The 21,390-nt window shown below is 52.4% G+C and overlaps 1 protein-coding gene across 2 annotated transcripts in view; it reads left to right on the top strand.

The window, feature by feature from the left end:
• OPHN1 (oligophrenin 1) overlaps nt 1-16,887 on the top strand; it is a 51,795-nt gene extending 34,908 nt beyond the window's left edge. The window contains exons 15-24 of one of the 2 annotated variants that reach the window (XM_057381015.1): nt 1,233-1,317; nt 1,645-1,703; nt 3,066-3,171; nt 3,874-4,033; nt 7,402-7,549; nt 8,509-8,802; nt 9,475-9,640; nt 10,525-10,575; nt 11,280-11,330; nt 11,484-16,887. In XM_057381015.1, the coding sequence (XP_057236998.1) occupies nt 1,233-1,317; nt 1,645-1,703; nt 3,066-3,171; nt 3,874-4,033; nt 7,402-7,549; nt 8,509-8,802; nt 9,475-9,640; nt 10,525-10,575; nt 11,280-11,322 (1,112 nt within the window). In that variant the 3' untranslated portion in view covers nt 11,323-11,330; nt 11,484-16,887. Of the gene's footprint in view, nt 1-1,232; nt 1,318-1,644; nt 1,704-3,065; nt 3,172-3,873; nt 4,034-7,401; nt 7,550-8,505; nt 8,803-9,474; nt 9,641-10,524; nt 10,576-11,279; nt 11,331-11,483 lie in introns of both variants that reach the window. The other variant, XM_057381014.1, reaches the window with a different exon arrangement.
• Nucleotides 16,888-21,390: the final 4,503 nt, after the last annotated feature.

Here is a 21,390-nt window from a genome sequence, read left to right on the forward strand (position 1 = left end):
CTGGGGACAGGCTTTGTATGCTCTGCTGGGACAGCTGGGCCCTGGCTGAGRCCATCGTACCCTCACCTCCTGGTCACCTGTGAGCCTCCTGGGGGAGCCCCGAGGTTGATCCCCACATCCCAAGGCCAGGTCATYCTCCCAGCCCCGCCTGAGGCTGGAGCACAGGGCAGGGATTGCATTCACCGCGCTGCCTGCGTGCCTCGGGCTCACGCCAGCTCAGACATCTGATATTAATGCAGCATTCAAAGGCTTTGGCTGTTGTTTCCTATTGCTTCTACTCTGGAGGTTGTTTACGAAAACCCTGGTTTGCATTGGTGTCTGGCTGTGCCCCATTCTCACAGAGCTGGGACTTCAGGCATCTGCCCAGCTCCACTGGCCTGTGACTCATTGCTGAGTCTCAGGTTCTATTGCTGCTTGATTCTCACCCTCCCTGTGAGCAGCTCTGTGGTTTTCTCCTCTGAGTCCCACCAATGAGTGGCTTTTTGTTTTGTTTATCTGCACGGGTCTGGGTAACCGCTTGCCGCCCCCTTGCATATGAATGCACAGTGGGAAGTCCAACACCACAGAAATAACTGCTGCAGCAAGGTTTCATCCTTAACTGCTCCAAGGAGATAGATTTCAATATTTTACCTCCAGTTCTATTTATTTTTAAAAATAAATCCTGCTGTTTACTTCTGTAGTACAGCTTCCCCCCATCCTACAACCACATCCTTCACCTCCTGGCGCCACAGACACTATGTGGTTTTTCAGTGAGGGTAGGCAGAAGCAAACWGTATGCTGCTGGGCCTTCCCTGAGCTCCCTTCTCAGTGCAGCAAGAGGGAATGCTTCTAGAACAGCCTTCAGGGGAGTACCTGCAAATGAGGGATGGGAGCTGATGTTCAGATTACTTTGGATGTCAGAAAACTTGTCTTGGACCTGTTGAAATGCATTGTTTCTGCCAGCCTTGGGAAAAAACAAACTATAGAGAACATGCTCTCAGTGACTTTTCAGCACTGCCTAAATTTTACTTTGTGCTTCCCTCTTTGTCTCTCATTAGCGCTGCTCCCCAGCCTCTCCAAAATCCTGATGCTGGTGCTGTTGTTCTGCTTTTCCCAGCCATGGGAATCAGGAGTTCTCTTTGTGCGCTGTGGTGGCTTTGTGTGTCTCAAGGGGAAATCCCCACACCAAGCAGAATATTTATTAGCAAACTCTGAATGAACTTTATTCTAAAACCTTTTCATTCTCCTTCCAGATCCAAAATGCCCTGGGGATGTGGATCTCCAGAGTGGGGATTGGGACATCAAGACCATTACCAGCTCACTGAAGTTCTATCTCAGGTACCACTGCAGGTCACACCTGCCCCAWGGAGGCAAAGGAGACTGGGACTGATCCAGATGAAAGGTGGAATGAGCTGGCACACATTCACATCTGACTTGAAAAGGGCAAAGTGACAAAGGCTTTGGGAAGAGGAATGATAAATATGGGAGTTGCARAACCCCCCAATCCCATGGGGAGACCATTTTCAGGGATATTGCTTATGGGGAGGAGACGCCACTAGCACCTGGTGGACCTGAGGGATGAGCCAGTTTGCCCATCAGTCCAAGATGGGTCACAAGTGGGTCACRCTGCCCTGCAGAGCTCACTTTTCTCTCTGGTTGTTTCAGGAACCTGTCTGAGCCCGTCATGACGTACAAGCTCCACAAAGAGCTGGTCCTGGCTGCAAGTAAGTCCCACAGCTGCCCCACTAATGTTCCCTGGTCCTGCCCTCCCAGCCAGGGTCCATCAAAATCACTTGGCAGAGCTGTGCCAGCCCAGCTCTCTGGTGTCCAGGTGCCTCACCTGTAGAAGGGGCAGTGACCCCTTCCTCAAGTGCTTATCTGTGCAGGAGATGGGGTGCTGGATGTTCCCTTCCCTCCTTTGCTACTGCAATTCCCTTCCCTCAAACAGGGTCTCATGCTCTCAGAGAGTCTGGAGAGCCAGGGGGTGTCATTCACTTTAGAGCAGCACAAGTGTCCCGCAAGAATTGTTTCCCCCTAATATTGATACATTTATTTTAAAACCATGAGAGAATGGGATATRCTGTTGCCACACACATAATTAGATGTTCCCTTCAAGTTGTGAAATTTGTCCTGGGATGTTGAAAACAAAGTGTCTACCAGTACATGGAAGGCATTTCTGTGCTGCAGATGTTAGGATTGAGTCACAGGCAAGAATAACAGAGGTCGGCCAAGAAGCACAAGTGTAGTGCTGGGGCTTCACCTGTGCTGAGCCAGCCTGTCCTTGCCTGTTCCCTCGTTGTGGCCATTGCAGATAAGCCATGGCAGTTGGGAGCCAGTGCCCTGTGAAGGAGATTGTCCTCACCCTCAGCATGGCAGTGCTGGCATTTGGAAATGYGTGGCATTAGAGCATCCCTCATCCTACTGTGCCTCCAGAAGTCACCAGGAGGCTGAGAGAGTGTCCACTTCTTCTCCATGTGTCCCTCTGGGAGAATGAATAACAGCCATTCTTTCTTGAAAAGTTCCATCACTTGCTGAAGGTGGTCAAGCCCAGGATTTATTAGTTTCAGATGCCCATGATGCCTGAGTATGGGCAGGATCTTTATCCCTTCCCTGCACTCCCTCAGAAACTTGCCAGCCACCCAGACCCCACACCATTCTTCTCACACTGAGTAYTTTATTGTTTCTTTATTATTTATGCCTCTAAGGGTGACCTCTTTGGGTCAGGGACTCAATTCTTTTTCCTGCAGGATGTTTTAGGAGTTGTTCAGTGTCAGAGCTCTCTGGGCTGATGGGACTCCCAGAGGGAGGCTGTGTGCTCCCAGGTGTGCGGGACAAAGGTGCAATGCCCGTGCCCAGCCCCTTTTGGAGTGTGTCCCTGGGCTCCTTTTCAAGCTCCATTTCTTCCTCTTTCCACTTGATATCGTTTCTCACAGTGTTCACCCTGTGGCTGTGAAATCTCACTTCCCTCTGCTCCCCATCACTCCCATGCTTCACAGGGAGCAGCTCCCCTTTGGCTTTATATTTCCCTGCTGTRTTTGGTTTCAAAGTGTTTGGTGCAAATTCTTATTTGTGTTCCTGCTTTCCAGAGTCTGAGAACCTGGATTACAGGCTGGGAGCCATTCATGCACTGGTCTATAAACTGCCTGACAAAAACAGGGAGATGTTAGAGCTCCTCATCCAGCATCTTGTCAAGTAAGCAGATGTTTTCCTCTAAAACCAAAGAAAGKGGAACAATGGAATCAGCAGAATCAAGCCTTTTTGAGGGGGTTTGGGTTTGCAAAATTGTATTGGCCATAGTCCCTTTGGGAATTTCCATGGGGATTGCACAAAGGGAGCGACTATCCTTGTTGCCCTCTGCATGAAATGATGCTTCTCTTTCCTGTTGCTCCATCCATCCCCTTTTCTGACATGCACAGGGCAGGAAATTRTTTAAAAATTAAAAAGAGCATGGGCTGTAAATTTTTACCCCTCAGAGATTCATTGGAAACCACCAAAGTGGGCTCTCTATACTCAGTCCACTTCCTTCAAAGAGACAGAAAATTAAAGCCAGACATTCATTCTGGATAAAAAGGATATAGGACTTAAATGGTTCCTTTTGTGTATAGGCTGTGCAGATAACTTTTGATTGTAGAGTAAAAGAGGAGCTGGGAGTGAGAAGAGATCAAATAAAGATGCTGTCAGCACGTTGCTCTCTCCAGCATCTGTCCGAGCCAAACGTGTGTGTTAGAGCTAGAGCCACGTTTGTCACTGCTGGAAAACAAATTCTCCTGAAACACAATGAAGAAAATGGAATGACTGATTCTTAGTGTATCCTGGTTTGTTTTTTTTCTTGTATTAAGATCTATTTGGAAAAAACAAACCAAACTTTATTCCTCCTTTCCCTGCTCTCTGCAGCGTCTGTGAGCACAGCCGGGAGAACCTGATGTCACCGTCCAACATGGGGGTGATCTTCGGGCCCACCCTCATGCGAGCACAGGAGGACACCGTGGCAGCGATGATGAACATCAAGTTCCAAAACATCGTGGTCGAGATCCTGATAGAGCACTTTGGGAAGGTACGGGGCAGCCCCGGAGCAGCTCCAGCTGCTCCAGCCTGCTCCTGCAGACTGTTGCTGTGGCAACACGGCAGCGCTCCRGCTCCTTCTGGAGTCTCCTTGGGCTGCCTTTATGTAACACGCTGCTCTCAAAGGCTTCAGGAGGAAGCAAAGGGTAGCAGGTGTGTTCCTCAGTGTTGCTTTATCTGGTCCTAGAGGAAACAGCGAGTCTGGGCATTTTTGCCTCTTCTTTTTAAATAAGGGGAGGCTTTATTGAAAAATCCCTATTGTATGACTGGATATTACAGGGCTTTGCTTCTTCCTTTGCTAGACAGGAGCTAGRCCAGAGCAGAATTGGTTTTAATAGGCACAGTCCAAGATGAGACACTGCACAACTGTTAAATCAGGGGAAAAACTCCAGAGCAGACAAGTGTAGAATGGTTGATGAAAGTAATTCAGCTGTGGATGCGTTCAGATGCAGATACAGGAACGGTATGGAGATGGAATGGGGAATCTGAGGGACGTGCTCCCTGGAGTGAGGGCAGTCTGTGGAAGCTGTTGCCTGGGATGGAGCAGACAGAGGAGCTGAGGCCGGTGCCTCTGACAGGACAGAGAGCCCTGGAGAGCCTCCAGTTTCCTCTGCCTTCCATGGATCTGCGCTGGGTATTTTAGCCTGAGCATTACCCATGTGTCCAGCCAGGGTTGCTGGGGTGGTGCTGAAGATGCACGTGCAGACAACAGCTTTGCCATGTGGAGGTCTGTCTTTGGAAAGCAGAATATTCCACTGTGCTTGCGCTTGCACTTGCTCTCAGCGATACCCAACACCAGCTCGGGGGTGTCAGGTGGCTGGGGCATCACAAGAGCTGTATGTTAATACTGAAAGCTTGAGCAATGTTTGCATCCAGAGCAGCAGATCCTCAGCAGGAAGCAGATTACTGCCCTGGTAACAGCCCCGGGGTTCAAGGAGTGAGTTTGGTCCTCTGGCTTTTCACAGCAGAGTACACCGTGTCCAAACCTCTCTGATGCCTTAGAGGCAGGAAGCGGGTAGAGCCATTTGTTCAGGGATGCTGTTTGCTGTGAGAGGGCTGGGGMAGCTCCCAGCATACAGGGCAGCACATGGGCAGGGGCTAAGCTCCTTTTGGAAAAGCGAGAGGCAGCCAAGTTTCTTACAACAGGGTTGTGGAGCCAGAGCAACCAGGTGGGGACCTCATGGGGGTGTGGGACCAGATGAGGGGGTGGGAGTTGGCTGTGATGCTAAGGACTGAAACGGGGTGAAAGAGCTCAGGGAGACTTCTGAATACCCACACGACAAGTTCATGGAAACACCAGCCAATTCCTTTGTAGGTGTCTGTGAACACTTCTAGTAAGTTCCTGCAGAAAACCGGGCACTGGTTTGTGTCTGGGACCTCACTCATTCACTCCAGGCTCTGTGCTCCCCTCCCTCCAGCCTGCAGCACAGTCTGAATCAATACAGCCTGCCACTTCTGAGAGCTGGGATGACAGCTTTAATTAAACCAGATGTCCTTTTGCTTGCTTTTAATTTCTGCAACAATAAGGTTAAATTAGTCATATTTATTAGATTGAGTTTATAAGTTCAGTATTGGAGCCGAGAGTATTTTCTGCTCACACATGAGCAAACAGCTCAGAGGAGTCTGGAGGAAGAGGGGATGTGGGTTATATGGTGCAATCTGAAGACTCTGAGGACAAAGTAACTATTCATGAAGTCTATGTGGATAATTGCTGTTTCCACAGCTCATGTTTCAGTGCCGTGGTTAAATTAAATAGGTTGATTGTTCTGGAAACACCTTCTTCCCTGTGCAAACCTCCTTAAGGTGAGGGTCTGTCAATATCTTTGTACCCTTAGGTTATTTAACTTGGATTTTCAATTAGAAGTAAATCAGAGCCTTCACCCACATCTTGAACAGAGTAATTTGTGGTGGGGTTAGCTTGGGTTTCAAGTATTGAAAACAGTATTCTTTGGTGCCTCTATAAGTGTCCATGGGGAACAGGATTGGATTGGATTCTGCTCAGTATATAGGAATAAGGTTGGTATTTCCAAAAGACTGCCCTCCTGCAGGCAATCCTTTGCTGTCTTAGTAATACATGAGCTGCTGCTTTTAATTCATGGACTGCCATGTCACAGCAATTCCCTCTGAATCCAGGCAGAGAGAGCACTCCAGCCCTTGTGTTTTGGAGTGGTGAACATGTCCTGCCCCTGCCTAGGGCAGAGCCCAGCGGGCAGTGAGCCAGCACCCGTCTTGTGTCACCAAACCCTGAGTGTGGGATTTTTTCCCAGAGTGGAATCTTCYCTCACTGGAAATATTCCAGAACTGTGAAATAATCCATTTGCTTTAGGGAGACCYTGCTTGAGCAGGGARGTTGGACCAGATGACCCAGCGTGGGCCCTTCCAGCCTGAACCATTCTGTGTTGTTCCTCYTCTCCTCRTGCACAGTGGGCCAGGCTATCAGGAGCAAGGCTTGGTCCTACCACATGGATTAATCCCAAGCCAGCCCAGGCTGRCCCAGAGCATGACTGTGGGATGTGGGGAGCTGTCCACTACTGCCCACCCTCCCCAGGCACACACTTGGGGCCAAGGAGGTTAAAAAAGGGACATGTTTTCCTCTCCCATCCCCCATCTTGGTCTCCTAGCCCTGCTCTTTGGCCCAGAGAAGAAGGTTTTGGTTTCAATTACCAAAACGAGTCACTTAATCAAAGCAGAATGTTACACTTCTGCATGTTAAGGTTTTTCTGGGTGATGCAATAAAGTTGTTTTTCCATATCCAAGCGTGGCCCAAGGGTGTGGTGACCCAGCATGCCGGTGGGGCTGGCACAGCTCTCCTCCTCTGGGCTGGAGCCATGAAGGGACCAGCTCCACATCTCCCAGGGCAGGCAGCACAGCCTCTGGGCTCAGCAGCTCAGGCCACCCCTCCACAATAACTGTGGCTTTAAAGCCTGATTAAGGTTCAATTAACACCCCGGGGAAAAGCAAAAGAGCAGCTGCTTTGGGCTTCATGTAGTGGTTCAAAAGTAATTCTTTTTCAGCTCTTAAAAAAAGCCCTGACATAAATAAGAACYTCCCGAATAATGCAAACCAAATAGGTACCACATTACCAGTCAGAAAAGAAGATAAAACTCAGTAGCATTGTTTTTATGCCAGTATTTCATGTCTCATAACTTTGCAGTGCCAGACATGTCATTGTAAGCCAGGGGCTGAAGGCTTTTAGTGTCAGTTCAGAAACAATGCAGGGTTGGTTTGGGTGTTTTGGGGATTGTATCTCTTCTATGGTGGTAATATTGGGGTTGCTGTCAGCTCCAAAGCTTTAGAGCCTTCCTTRCTGCTGCAGGGGAATCTTTGTGGCGGGTCACTTGAATGTGTCTCCCTTTACAGATCTACTCTGGCCCCCCAGAGGACACCACGGCCCCCCCAGTGCCCCCACCCAGGGTGGCTGCCCGGCGTCACAAACCCATCACCATCTCCAARCGTCCCCTGAGGGAAAGACCCGTCTTCTTCGGTGCCTCTGTGGAGGAGAGCGGAGGTCAGTCCAGCTGTTCCCTGCCTCTCATCCCTCCTGCTCCCTCTAACACCTTTCCAGGASCAATGGATGTAACAGCAGCATTTCCCAGGTCCTGGATATGGCAGGCAGTGAGGGCTGTTCAGAGAGAAAGGAAAGCCAAACGACTCATACATTGATTGCATTGTGTACTAAGTCAGATTATGTGGGATTTTAGTTTTTGTGCCACCTACTGCATTCTCCATTAGCTAAACTAAGGCTGGTTCTTGCACAGGAGAGGCCCAGAGGAGAGGTTTTGTGGCATCAAAGGTGCAAAAGAAACTGCATGGGGAGTTGATGGGATGGTAACTAGGGTGGTCTGTGCTGCGGGAGGCCCCTAGGGGGTCTCAAGCTGGCTCAGCCACTGGAAGTTCCACATCCAGAGCACAAACACCAAACGTTTTCCAGACCCATTGAGGGTATTTTCTAGACCAAGTTCAACTCTGCTGTTAAATCCAGCTGACTGTAAGGAAATTCTGAAGCCCTTATCMTAATGTCAAAGGGCACATCAGCTTAAAATCATGATTCTGCACCTGGTTTGCTCTAACTATCACTTCAGGCTGTGCCCTGATTCCATTGCCACCAAAGAGATGGAAAGTCTTTTCCGCATTAGTTTTCAGAGCTCTGACAGTGTTTAGCTATAAAGTGTGCTCTAAGTGCACTTAGTGACACTGGCAAAATGTGATTGATTCACATTGCTCTCTAAGACCCCCAGACTGCTAATGCAGTTGGGCTGGCCATGCATTTCAATGCTTCCCAACCTGAGAGCAGAAGCGTTTGCCTTGGACTGCCCTGAGGATGCATGGAGCAGTTGGGTTAATAGCAGAGCTCCTGCTCCTGGGTCTGTAGCACAGCCAGAGGTGTGGGACAAATGGCTTTTGGAGGGACATGAARTGTGGTGCACAACTAACCCCATGGCTCTCTGCCCCTTGTTTCTGCAGCAGAGCGGCTCAGCCAGACCCCCAATGGTGGTGGCCTGGAGGCCCCCAAGCCCCTGCACCGCAGCCGCCTGCCCGCACCCCGGCCAGGGGGGGATGAGCTGGGGCGTCCTCCCACTGAGGGCCGGCCCCAGGCACGCCCCGAGCCCGAGCTGGGGAAGCTGGGGAGCAGGCTGCAGGATGGAGGGGTGAAGCCGGCTGGCAGAGCAGCCAACGGGGTGGTGACCAGCCCTGGCCTGAGGACCGCCACGCTGCAGGCCAGGAGACCGGCACCCCGGCCGGGCATCTGCAGCAGAGAGGGTGAGTGTGCACCAGGGGCCTGGCCAGAGCCAGGAAAGAGTGCCCTGCACCCAGGGGAAGCCTGAGGTGCCYGAGTCAGCCCTCCCTGGGGTGGGTGGTGGGCTTCTCCCCTTGAGTCCTCTTGATGTAGCTCAGCAGGAGAGGCTCAAGACCAGAACAGCCTGAGGCATGGGTACAGGTCAAGTCTGACATTCTTTGTTGACTCTTAAAGACTTTGAAGGGTAAAGTGAATAGCAAGGTTGGATGGATCTTGGGGAAGAAAAGCAGCCAAGGGGAGGACAGATAGTGTCACTGTGCAGGGTGAAAGCTCAGCCACAGGAATTGCCATTTTGTGCTGTTCCTCTCCCTTTCGCAGAGCGGCACTGCACAGGGTTTGGTTAAGAGCACTGGTCGTTCCCAGGAAGTGTCAGCTTTACAGCCATCAGCTACACTGGTGCTGGCAGGTCCAGCTCCAGCCCCTGTTCCCAGTGCCAGGAAGGCTGTGCTGGGGTGGGCAGTGTGGGAGCTTCCTTTCACTGGACTCTGTCTCTCCRTTCTGGCTATTGGCCGCTGTCAGTGAGAGGGTGTTGAGGCAGACAGAACTAAACCCACARACCTGTTCAGTACCCCTTCATAAATATCTGGCCTTTGCCAAAGCTTCCTGCTCAGTGTTTGTCATCTCCATCCCTGCAGGCGACTGTGACGGTGTCCCTAAGCCGCGTTCCCATGGCGATAAGCCCGTGATAACACGTCCTCCTGTGAGACCTCCGGATCCACCGTGCCGGACTCCCATCCCTCCAAAGCTGGAGCAGAGGCCAGATCTGATAGCAGGGACAGCAGAGGAGATGCCCTCATCCGTGTAAGCCAGCAGCCCGTGGTGGGTGCACGGTGCCAGCRGGGGCACCTGGGGGCTCGGGGGCTGGAGCCCGTGGATGTCCCCTCAGCATTGGTGCGAGTGCGGGTTTGAGTGTCACTGGGAAAGCTGAGCAGAGGGAAAGCTGAGCCAGGGAGGGGAGTGGGGCCACAGCAAAGGCAAACACAAAGCTTTGGAGCTGCTCAAGCACAGCCTCAGAGCTCAGCCTTGYCCCATCCCCTTCCCTGCTGTTCCTGGGCCAGTGGAGCTGAGCCCCTTCCTGCCTGCCCCCAGCAAACCTCCCCCATGAGACACTTTCTGTGGGCAGGACAAAATCCAGATTGGATCTGCTTAAGGAAACTGGATGGAGTTCAGCTTCATCCTCATATTTCTTTCAGATTTTAGAGTTGGAAACCCCGCTGCCTTTAGTGGAAATTGAACAAAAGAAAACAAAAGGTGCCACGAGGGTCAGCTCTGTGCCAGAACTGCCTGGGAGAACTTCCCTTTCTTGAGCATGGGTGGGAGGAAAGACCATAAAGGGGATGGATRCACATGGGATTATAGGAAGAGCGTGGAAATGATGACAGGTGCTGTGGTTTGGTTGGTGTGGTGGTATTTGGTCAAAGTTAGACTCCATGATCTTGGAGGTCTTTCCCAACCTAAATGATTCCATGATTCCATGGTTCTGTGAGAAGCCCAGCCAAAGTGCTGGTGGGTGATGTGAGGGCAGAGCGGGTGCAGAAGGAGCCTGGCTGTGCCTTGRCACAAGAACTGTCAATTGAAGGTGATCTCTTCCGTTCTGCCAATGCTGCAGCTTGTTCCCCTGGCACAGAGCAGATCTCATTAGCCAGGACAAATCACAAGAGAGACTTCTCCTGTTTTCTTTGCAGGGTGGCCTCTAGGACCAAGTTCTTTGAGACAGCTTCCCGAAGAACAGGCAGGTAAGGCTGGCACGGGGGAAGGTGGCACGTGGACAGCAGCAGCCCTGCAGCACAGGGTGCTCCCTCTGAGGCAGAGCCAGCACAGACAGCCCCAGCCCCAGCCCAGGCCTGCCTTGTCTCACACAAACAGCAGATGGGGCTCAGCTGAAATGCTGAAACTAAACAGAGAGCACAAAGTCTCAAATGTGAGTCCAGATACATACTTGATGAGTAAAGTTTGCCAAGTGAGAAAAATCCCTGTGGATCCCTGTTGCCATGTTTGTGTGGATCTGTGTGATGTAGTGCCCATTCTACTCAGGCTTTATGGGGAGATGAGGTCATGGGTGAGGTGAGGRGGCTGGTTAGGTCCCAGCAGCTGCTGAGAGAGTGGGGCTGGTCCAGCACAGGGGGGTGGGGGTGATGGGGACACAGCATGGGCACCAAAGCCCTCAGCTCTCAGTGGCACCAGGTGCCATTTGTGGTAACATTTACCCAAATAAGCTGCAGCTTCCTGCTCTGAAAAGCCACCAACCTCTGCTCAAGGGAGAGCACGTTTATGTGTAAGCCTGAGAACTGCTGCCGCTACTGAGAGTGAAATCATTTGTTTTATTGCAAAACAGACCCCTCCCTGCCTGTTACCCAGCCTCAAGCAGCTCCTGGAGCTGAGTAGGAGCTTGCTCGTTGCATTCACTTTTTTCTCTGTTCTTCTGCTTCCTTTTTTCCAGTTCTTCATCACCACAAGGCAGGATCCCAAGTGATGAGAGCTGAGGATAAAGGTACGTGTTTATGACAACAAATCAAATAATAAACTGAAAGCAGACATGTAACAAAAATTCAATATTTATGGGGTTGTGGAAGTCCAGTAGTTCTGCTGTCACTGGTGGATTTGCACTGCTGCACAGAGCATAGAGCTTCTTTTCTTCTTCCAGGCTTTGTGAGCACCTCAGCCCAGCTGGACCCAGGAGACTTTCTATGCTTGTGACCCAGGAGTCATAGCTGAGCCTTGCCAGCCCCAGTGCCCTGGAGAGCAGCTATCTTACCGGACGATGATTTCCAAGCCACAAGTGGCTCAAGAAATTAGGAGAGCGAGACCACAATGGAGAGCAGGTCCTGCCCACACATCTGTGTTGAACTGTTCCCTGCCCTCCCACCTCYCCTCCCTGCAGGCTGTGACAGTGCCTGTGTGTGCCTGCACAGGTGATGGCAGCGTGGGCAGGGCTGGGGGACACTGACTGCCTGTGGAAGGGAYAGCAGAGCCCCCATTCACCTGCTCACTTTCAGGAGACACCTCTAAAAGGGTGTTTGGACAGCACAGGGGCTGAGTCCCTGTGTTTGGATGCAAGGGCAGTGCAGCTGTATCTGGGGTTGGCCACCCTTTACCCTGAGAAGCCCCTTCCTTTGTGCTTATGTCCCTCACTTGGTGAGCTGTGCTGTGGGGTCAGTGTGTGGGACAGCCGTGCCTGAGAATGCTGCCCATGGTGGGAGCCACCGTGCTCAGCTCTGTGGTATGTCTCCTCATCTCCTCCTGGACAACCCTGGCCTGGGAMACCACACTCATGGACACTGCTGGGCCAGGGGCTTGGCCTGAGCCATGACTGCAGCTTTGCCTGGGGTCAGCTGTCAGGCAGCACCCTCGGGTCAGCAGGCTCCAAGGGTGCAGCTGGGGGAAGGGGGCAGCAGGTGCTCTTCCTCCTCCTCCTCCTCTTTTTCCTTCACTGCCTTCTCTTCCTCCCACTTGAGCCACACTCCCACCAGATCCATTCTCACAGGCCCACCAAGAAGTCTTCATCCTGGGTGATTGCAGTGAGCCAGCACAGAGGTGCTGAGGATCTGAAATTTGCTGTTTATGGGTCAAACCCATCATTTTTCTAAGAACTGCCCAGTTTTTTGTTTGCTTGTTTATTGATTTCCAGTACGAGACACCCAATCTGTCCCTCATCCGTGGCCCTGTGGATGATGTCCAGTGGCCTGGGGGGTGTCCTGGCTGGGACCACTGTCCAGCCCTGTAGCAGCTGCCCCTGGGGCCCAGCTCCGGGACTGTGCACAGCAGCGAGCAGCTTCCCTGCTTCCTCCACCTGCCCAAAGATGATGCTCCCATTTTGAATGGTTTCCTTAGGTGCTGAGAGCGTTTCCAAAACAGTGGCCAAACATTCCCACAGCTCCATCCCCGGGTGCTCCATCCTTGGAGCGTGCCATGTCCTGCCTGGTGCAGGTTTGCCAGTGGGACACTGCCGCCGTCCTCGTCATCCCCTGGTGCTTTGCCTCAGTGCCACCTCCTGTCTCTAATTGCTGAATGTCACACACTGGCGCTCACGTGTGTCATGTCCATGGTGCTCTCACTCCCTTGGCTTCAGCAGCGCCCCAGCTGCTCCCTCCTTTGGACTTGGCACATGAAAGTGGCTTTAAAACCAAACCGGTGGTGTGCTGTGGCAGCTGAGGCAGTGCCACATGCACCAGCAGCACCCKGGGCTGTGCTGGGCYCCTCCTGCTGCAGCCCCTCACCAGCTCCAGGACACAGGGATCTGATCAGGGATCTCTGAACTGATAGGATGGAGCTCAAGCTGGAGGGAGCCAYTCTGACCAGCCTGGCAGTGGGGCCACCTGCCCACAGCACATTGACTCCTGGCCCTGTCGGGGTGTTGGGCCTGTGGATCTCCCACAAAAGGCCAGCGTTACCCAACCATCTTCCCAGCTTCGGGCTGCAGTTTGGGGACCCCTCAATCCTGTTGGTTTGGGAAGCTCCTGGGGTTCTGCCAATGCATGTGGTTCTGGAGGTGACATCCCACAGGAGCAATGGCTGTCACATCCTTCTGCTCATGCCCACTGCCCAGCACAGATCCCCAGGGCAGAGCCAGGCCCTATGAGTAGGGAGAATCCAAGGGTGGTTGGGTTTCAGTCTGACCGTGTGAGCAGTGCRGAGAAGCAGCTTCTTGCAGACATATTCCATGGTGTCCTTTTAAAGTCCTTTGTCACTTGTATGTCTGTGCTATCTTTCCTGCACCTATGGGTGCAGATGAACACTGGGACCAGCAGCTGGAGTGGTGGGGGTGCTGGTTGTGCTGTTGGGGTGCTGTGGGACCCAATCTCTGCTGCCAGGAGGCACAGTCCCTGYTGCTGTGAGCACATTCCCTGCTGCCAGTGGCCCAGGAGTGACAGCTGGGATCATGGGATGGCCCCGTGCAGCACGGCAGCCCCCCAGCCCCGGAACCATTGTGGTGTGTACAAGTTTAGGTTGCTGCAAGTGTTTATAAAGTTTCCATGAAGTGAAGCAGAACCATCTCAGTGTGTTTTGTTCCTCCTCACCCCGGGCCCAAGCGCTGCCCCCACTGCCGCCCCCTCTGCGGGCAGGTGCTGCTGTGGGGTCCCAGTGCCACACGTAGGGCTGTGTCCATGGGGCTCTGCCACAGCCCCAYTCTGGGTTTGCAGTCTCCAAAGCTGGGTTTCTGCATTTCCTGACTGGAGGAGCTGCCCTGCTAAGGCTGAATATTCCTTTGCTGCCACAGTGCAGCGTCCTGTGCCGTGGGTCACCGAGACTCCAGGTTTCCTGTGACCACTAAAGGCTCCTTTCCATCTATCCAGCRCTCTTTTTCCCTCCTCACATCTGTTTCCCCTGCTTTTGATTCTGATATTTTGCATCAGTGTCCACTTTTCAGTCCTCTTGCTTTTCTTTAACAGCAGGCCCTCTCAGGATAGAACAGCATTCCATCTGAAATGGGAATCTTGCAGCCAGCTCTGGATTTCTGGAGAAGAGGTGACYGCTCCAGACGGTGTTCCTGGGATCCCCAGGACAGCCCAGCTKCCCCCACAGCCACGAGGGTCCCCACTGGAGAAGGGGAGCATTCCTATCCACATCCTGCTCGGGGCTGGTCGCTGTTTTTGGGATCCTCCTGCAATTGTTTTGTCCCGGTGTGCCCCCCACCCACCTTGGGGGTCTTGGGGCAGCACCAGCCAGGTTTGCCAGCTCCAGAAGGTCTGTGCCGTGCCCTGGCTCCGAACCCGAGCAGCCAGAGCGCTCCCAGGGCAGGCACAGACACAACACACATRGAACAGCAGCTGAAGGGGTTTCTGCTTGTTTTCTTCTGRCTTCTTGTTTCTCTCAAACAGTTTYCTTCTSGGGTTGTAACTTTTCCAGGGCTGGATGCATTCAAAACAGCGGTGTTTGGGGAACTAAACTGTTTTCTTTCCTCACCAGGCCTTATATTAAGTGATCGTGAACTGGCATGAGCACTGAGGCACTGCCCCAACAATCCTKGTGTCCCAACCCACAGGTGCCTGGCTTGGTTTCTTACAGAAAACATTTGGATTTACTATGAGCAAGAAAATTATTTTCTAGCACAAGTAAAACCTTTCAGGTTTTTATAGGGAGAAAATAGCAAAACAAGAAGTTCCAAAGCTTGAGCCTCAGCCTCAGTGAGTTCTTCCCAGAGGAAGGATTTGAAAAGGCCAAAGACTGTGCAGCAGACACATCTGTGTGATAAATTTAGAATTGAAATACACTTAGTGGAACAGTGACATCTGAAATTTATGTGCTGCAGAGAYCCATGAAGGTGCCGGAATCCACCCACGTGGGACTCCTTGGAGGATCAGAGCCGTAGTTTTCATCTTTGTAGCTCTCCCTGACCCATCCCACTGCACAATTACCCATCTGGATGCTCCGAGCTGGGAGCAGCTCCCTGCGCCGGGCGGGTTCCTGGCAGCCCTTAGCAGGTTTCTTGGCCCGARCACACAGCTGTAAATCAGGTCGGGCCACCAAAAAAATACTGTGATTGGCTTAAACAATCAGGAGATGCTTTGAACCGGTAAAGGCCATAATGTTTTTCATTTTCTGTGTGTTCAGAAGTTTAAGAAGTGCTTTTACAGCCTCTGCTATTGTCTCTTAARAGCTCCCACAAGGCAGAAATTCTGAAGATGCATGAAATCCTGTCTGAAATGTGGCCATTCCCATGAAGGCTCAGAGAGACAAGTCCCAGGAGCTCCATCCTCCCCCAGCTCCATCCTCCCTCACTCTTTGTCCTGCACACCCCRCTCCCTTCAGTGCCTTGGCCCCACAGGCTCTCCTGGTGGCCACCTCACCGTGCCACTGCGCCCACCTTGCTCCTGTGGGAAGGGACACAGGGTGTGCCAGGCCCTGCYCTCCCTTGGCACCTGCCCAYGGCTGGCAGAGGGAGGCAGCAGCARTTTTGGGTAAGGAGCAAACCCCAGCCTTGGCCGACGTCCCTCGTGTCACGGCACTCGAGTCGGGGTGACCCTGCTGAGGTCTGTGGCTGCCACCAGCTCGTTCTGGGAGCGTGGGCACAGCCCTGGCACCATCAAAGGCACACAGGGCTGGCTGCCAGCGCAGCAGGGTCACAGTGCTGCTGCTCYCAGGCCTCCAGGGAGGGGAGCCACTGCCGAAAGGGCTGTTTGACACAACTCTCCAGTATTTCAGGAAACAGAACTTCTTTCTGTTTTAAAAATGTCCCACTTTCTGCTATGAGGACAAAAAGAAATAAATAACCTCAAAGCATGGGGCCGTTTTGGGGCTTTCATGCTGTTTCCATGTTTTTTCAGTTGTCTTCTTATTCATGGTAACTGGTCTTTCTCCAGTGAGCTTGGGGTGCCATTCTGCTGGGGAGCAGAGGGATCTCCAAGGGCAGCTCTGGAGCCCACCAGCATRTGGCTCATCCCCAGTGCTGGCATGGTGACTGTCACCATGCTGCCAGGCCCCACAGCTCCCRTGGATAGGAATGGTCAGGGAGGTCAGCAGCTTCCCTGTGACCAGTCAGGGGGATGCAGGGTGCAGGATCTGGGATGCAGGAGAGGTGGCTGGAGCATAACAKGGCAGAAGGGGTTGGGTGAGGTGGATTTGCCCTTCAGCCAGTTCTGACCCTGGCAGCCCCCGAGTGGTGGCCTCACTGTCCTCCCCCAGACACTGTTCAAGTCACACAAGTTCAGGGCCATCAGAGACTGTGGCCAGTAAAAGCCCAGGACATGTAGCCACTGAGGGACCAAATCTGTCATCTCTTGAGGTGCTCTTGAATGTCCCTGGGGACATTGATGGCCAAGTGGCCATTTGGCAGGTGACACTGGGGCTGACGTACCCAAGACAACACCACAGCCCTGAGCAGCTGTGGACTTCTCAGTGTCCCTTAAGGGTGAATTTTGAAAATAACACATTAATTTTTCAGTGTGACTCAGAGCAAGGGATGGGATCAGATTCCTTGTGGATGACAAACCCAAGGGTTCTTCTTCTCTTGGCACACTGTTCCTCAGCTCACAGGGCACGGTGTGTGGACTGCTGCTGTGCCATTACACACCAGGCATTGCCAGCTATTTGTGGCCTGATGAGGTTGGGTTTTTTTTTCCAAGCTCTTTGCTTTGTCTCAGTGAATCAAATCTTGGCTCTGGGCAGGATTCACATCTGTGCCTTGAATTAACAAGYGGCTGATAAGCGTCTTCTTTATTACTTGGAGAGCATAGGTCAATTTTATAAAGACGTTCCAGAAGAATGGATTTACAATTGCTCATAAAGATACCGAAAACAATGACAAGRGGAGGAGGACACTGGCCTTTATTAGCTCCTTGCTTTGAGAAATACATTAATCAAATTAAATCCAATTTAAAAGACCCAAAGAAGAATATATGAAAGGATTAGCCAATTGATATGTAACTGAATTACGAGTTCAGACGTGATTAATAGTGAAATCTGACTGYGAAAGAAAGCCTACAATGACCCAATGTACAACCTCATCCACTGGCAAAGGACCCGCTGATTCCCGGCGCCTTTGCTCGTTGGCAGCCGTCACACCCACAGCGATTTCATGCACAAAATCGACACAGAAGCCGAACGCAGGCAGAGGGTAGAGCTCCAGCAAACCAGATTCTGCATTTATTGGACTCAGAACAACAGCAGATTTTCAGGTTACAAAAAGAGCTGAACACCAAGCATGAGGAGCTGCCCCGTGGCACGGCTGAGGGCTCGCGCGGGCCCCAGGCAYGGCTGAAAGAGCCAAAAATGAGAATTTTCATTTACCCCCAGCGCAGTGTCACTGGTTTCTTTACCCTGGGTGCCAGGCAGGCCCCTCTCTTTGGTTACACAAATAAATGTCCTTCAGTCCCACATGGGGACCTGTGAGCTGCAGTTGTCCCCAGGGCATCCTGCACTGACCCCGCTGGCCCAGGCAGGCCCCTCTCTTTGGTTACACAAATAAATGTCCTTCAGTCCCACATGGGGACCTGTGAGCTGCAGTTGTCCCCAGGGCATCCTGCACTGACCCCGCTGGCCCCAGCAGCATCTGTCACCACAACCTTGCCCCATGGCACCAGAACACTGTGGGGCTCTCTCTTCCTTATCCATCACATTAAGTGCCAATAAAATAAAAACCAGCTGTGTCAGCAATCCACCTAATTCCTTCTCTGGGAGAACTTACCCTCAGGTAATGCTATAATTTGGGCAAAGCACTGCGATTCCAAACAGGGTCAGACCAGGCTGTGTGTGYTGCACCTGCATCACGTGGCTCATGGGGGCTCCAGGGTCACAGTCCCACTGAAACGGGGCCAAGAGGTCCCCAGTGTCCCACTCRGCCCTCACCTTGGAGTCAGGTCCCAGGAAAGAATTGGCATTATACCCCAAAGTCTTTCTGCCATTCCAAGGCTGCTGGCTGTTTTTCTTCTGGCAGTCCTGTGGCATTGGCTTCCCTCTTTCCCTCAGCTCTGGTGGAAGGAGCAATTGCAGACACTGGACTTTGTTAATCCCAGGAACACAGCTGTAGGCTGGGAGCCACCCCCCCTCCTCCCCCCCAGGCAAAAAAGGCACCAGCAATGAGCTTTTTGGCTTATTACAAAGAAAGTAAAATATATCAAATAGAGAACTCTCATTATTACAGAGACATGTTAACAAAGAGAAACAGCATAAAATTGCCACAGAACACCAAACACCCGGCACAGAGAGCAGCTTTTATCCACTTGCTAAGGGTTTATGTGGGTGCAGAGATTTACTCTGTGAGTCACAAGCACAGCGTCCCTGTGCCACTGAAGGGAACAAGTGCAGGGAGCGGGCACCAGTGGGCAGGGGAGACTCTGACCCACCCAAAGGGGCTGGGACACCCTGCCTGCCCACAGCCACCTGCAGTGTCCACAGCCAGCCCTGCAGACAGAACACAGACACCTCTCTGTGACCCCAGGATTCTGCCCGAATGTGTGAGGGCGCTTTGTGCAGGTSAGAGAGGGCAGAAATGAGGGACACTCCGTTGTTCCCCAAATGCACTGTCCCTGTCTAACACCTCAAGCAGCCACAAAAAGCTGGAGAAGCTGATACCAACCCAGCCTATGCCAGTGTGTACTCCGTGCATGCCATAAAAGGAGAGACCTTTGCAAATCAGGCAGCACCCAGCCAGAAAAATAATTAAAAGTCTCCATTAAATTGGCATATTCTGACTCATCTCCTGCAGAGCATTCAGCGCCTCAGTGTGCAACCAGACAGGACTCTCAGAGCATGTCACTAAACAGGCATCTTTAGCAATAGAAAATGGGCCATGCTTTTATTTTATATAGAAATAGGTATTTTTAGCATACATTATGTTAATGAAACATCCAGGGCAAGAGCTCAGCAAGGGGAGGGACACCCTGGGGACCACGGAGCTGGGCTGTGATGGAGGTGACTGAGGGCAACAGCTCTCCGGCTGGCTGGGAGCCAGGTGACACCTCGGGTACCCCTCAGCATTCCCTACGGACCACGGTGACAACCTAAAGGCCCGGAGCAAGGAGTGGTACCTCGGGGAGGGTCAGCTCCCTCGCTGAGCACTCAGTTCCCTGAGCCAAGCAAAAAGGGGCTCTGGGACATTACAGTGATGGCGTTTGGATGCTGCCGGGTCTCCAGACTCACCCACCGCCTCTCTGAGCAGAGCTGCTGCCCTGGCTCTCACTCCTGCTGAGGCAGGGGGTGCTGGCAGGAGCCTGTCAGGCTCAGATGGGCACAGGTGGGCAAAAGTGGGCACAGGTCTRTGATCCCTGCCCTGGGAATGCTGCATGCCATTGCACCACTCGCTCTGGCTCACTGCTTCTGGCGTGACACAGGGCTGAGGCAGAGTCCTTCCTGCCCTCACTGAAGGCAGCATCCTTTATCCCACAGCCTCTGTTATGGAATGGTGCCCATCCATGCACAAACGCTGTTCCCAGGGCGATGCCAACGTGTGTGTCCCTTGTCCTCCACCTACTGCCCTGGGCAGGAGCTGATGGGCTGAGCCATGACCCACACTGGGCCAGCTCAGCAGCCCCCACACCTCCGAGATTAGAGCCAGGAATCCACAGGGGAACATGGACAGAGTCGGCTCCCAGCTGTGACAGCCGGTGGGTCCCCACTCCAGGGAGCCTCGGGGACAGCTTCCTTGGAACTGTGAAYGCGATGAAATTCTCTTTGCTTTATTAAAGCAAAAGTTGACAAGAAAACGCAGAAGAAAACAAAAAGCACAAAGATAAATGGCAGGAGTTGGACTTTGGTATTTCTTARAGCCTTTTCTTCCCCAGTTCCTGCAGCAGCTTATGAAAATCCACATGGAAACAGYGTTAATTCCGCCAGCAAATACACACACAGGCGCTGTGAGTCCTGGCTCCCACATGTCCCGGTAATTATACTGTAGGGACCCAACTTTTCAATGAGCAAGTTGCAGAAGTTCACTGTGATGCTGAAGAGACAGAGAACATGACTTCAACACCCCCGACTGCCCCTCTGTCCTGGGCTGGGGCTGTTCCCCATGAGCTCCTGCCCTGCTCAGCACTCGCTGGACRGAGCAGCTCCACACTGGGTGACACACACAGGGCAGCATCCTTTTGCCACTCTTCCACTTCTCACTCCCACAGAGCTCTCACCCGGCAAGCAGGGTGGGCAAATCSCTGTCATGTTTGGCCCTCTTCCCACTCTCCCAGCAGATGAACACCCAGCAGGACACTGCCACGCTCATTAAACAACAAAGCCTTCACTGACTGGAGCCTGTGTGAAGCACAAAGCTCTCCCAAGTTGCTGCTCCAACTGCCCCGAGCCATCCTGAGCTGGTGACAAGGATTGGGCATCACCACCCATCTGCTCACTGAACTCTGCTGGGAAGGGCCAGGGAAAATTCCAGAAGACAGGGATGTACCATCTGGGATTTTTTACCAGTTCATTTGTAAGTATCTGTAGCTCACACCAGCACTGACAATGCCAGCAGCCCTCTGGCATGGGGAAACCTCCGAGAGCAGTATCCCACTGACTGCCAGACAGAAAGTTCATCTATGGATTCTGTTGCTGCCTGCAGGAGAGGGTTTTAGGAGGAGGAGTGGGATCAGAGCCATATTTAAGCAGGGGAAGGAAACCCATTACAAAGAAAGACCCTCCCCTTCAATAGGGTATTTTTCCCTACTAATTCAAATAATGAAAATCCCATCAAAAGTTGGAAAGTATCAGGAGAATTATTTGTTTTACTGTGAGTACACAAAGGAGCAGCTGCACCAAAAGGGCATTGCCTGGAGAGGTGGGCACAGGGCTCTGGGTGGGCAGAGGGCTCTGGGTGGTCTCTGGGTGGGCACAGGGTGGGCACAGGGTGGGCACAGGGTGGGCACAGGCTCTGGGTGGGCTTACAGCCCTGGGTGGGTGCAGGGTTTGCTGTTTGCCTGTGCCAGCACAAGGATCCCTTGTAGATGTCTGGGTTGGTAATACCACAACCCGTCACACACCTGCAATGGGACGTGTGACCCTGGCATGAGCCTGTGCGTGCTGTGGTCACTGACAGCCCTGACTGGGTCTGAGCAGGAGGTKTAGATGTGCTCAGGGTGTGCAGGAAGAGGGGAGCTAAAATACCACAGGGCACAGTAGGCTTGGCC

This window comes from Malurus melanocephalus, unplaced genomic scaffold (assembly GCF_030028575.1).
Source record: "Malurus melanocephalus ecotype Western Australia unplaced genomic scaffold, MMel_1.1 scaffold_486, whole genome shotgun sequence".
NCBI lineage: Eukaryota > Metazoa > Chordata > Aves > Passeriformes > Maluridae > Malurus > Malurus melanocephalus.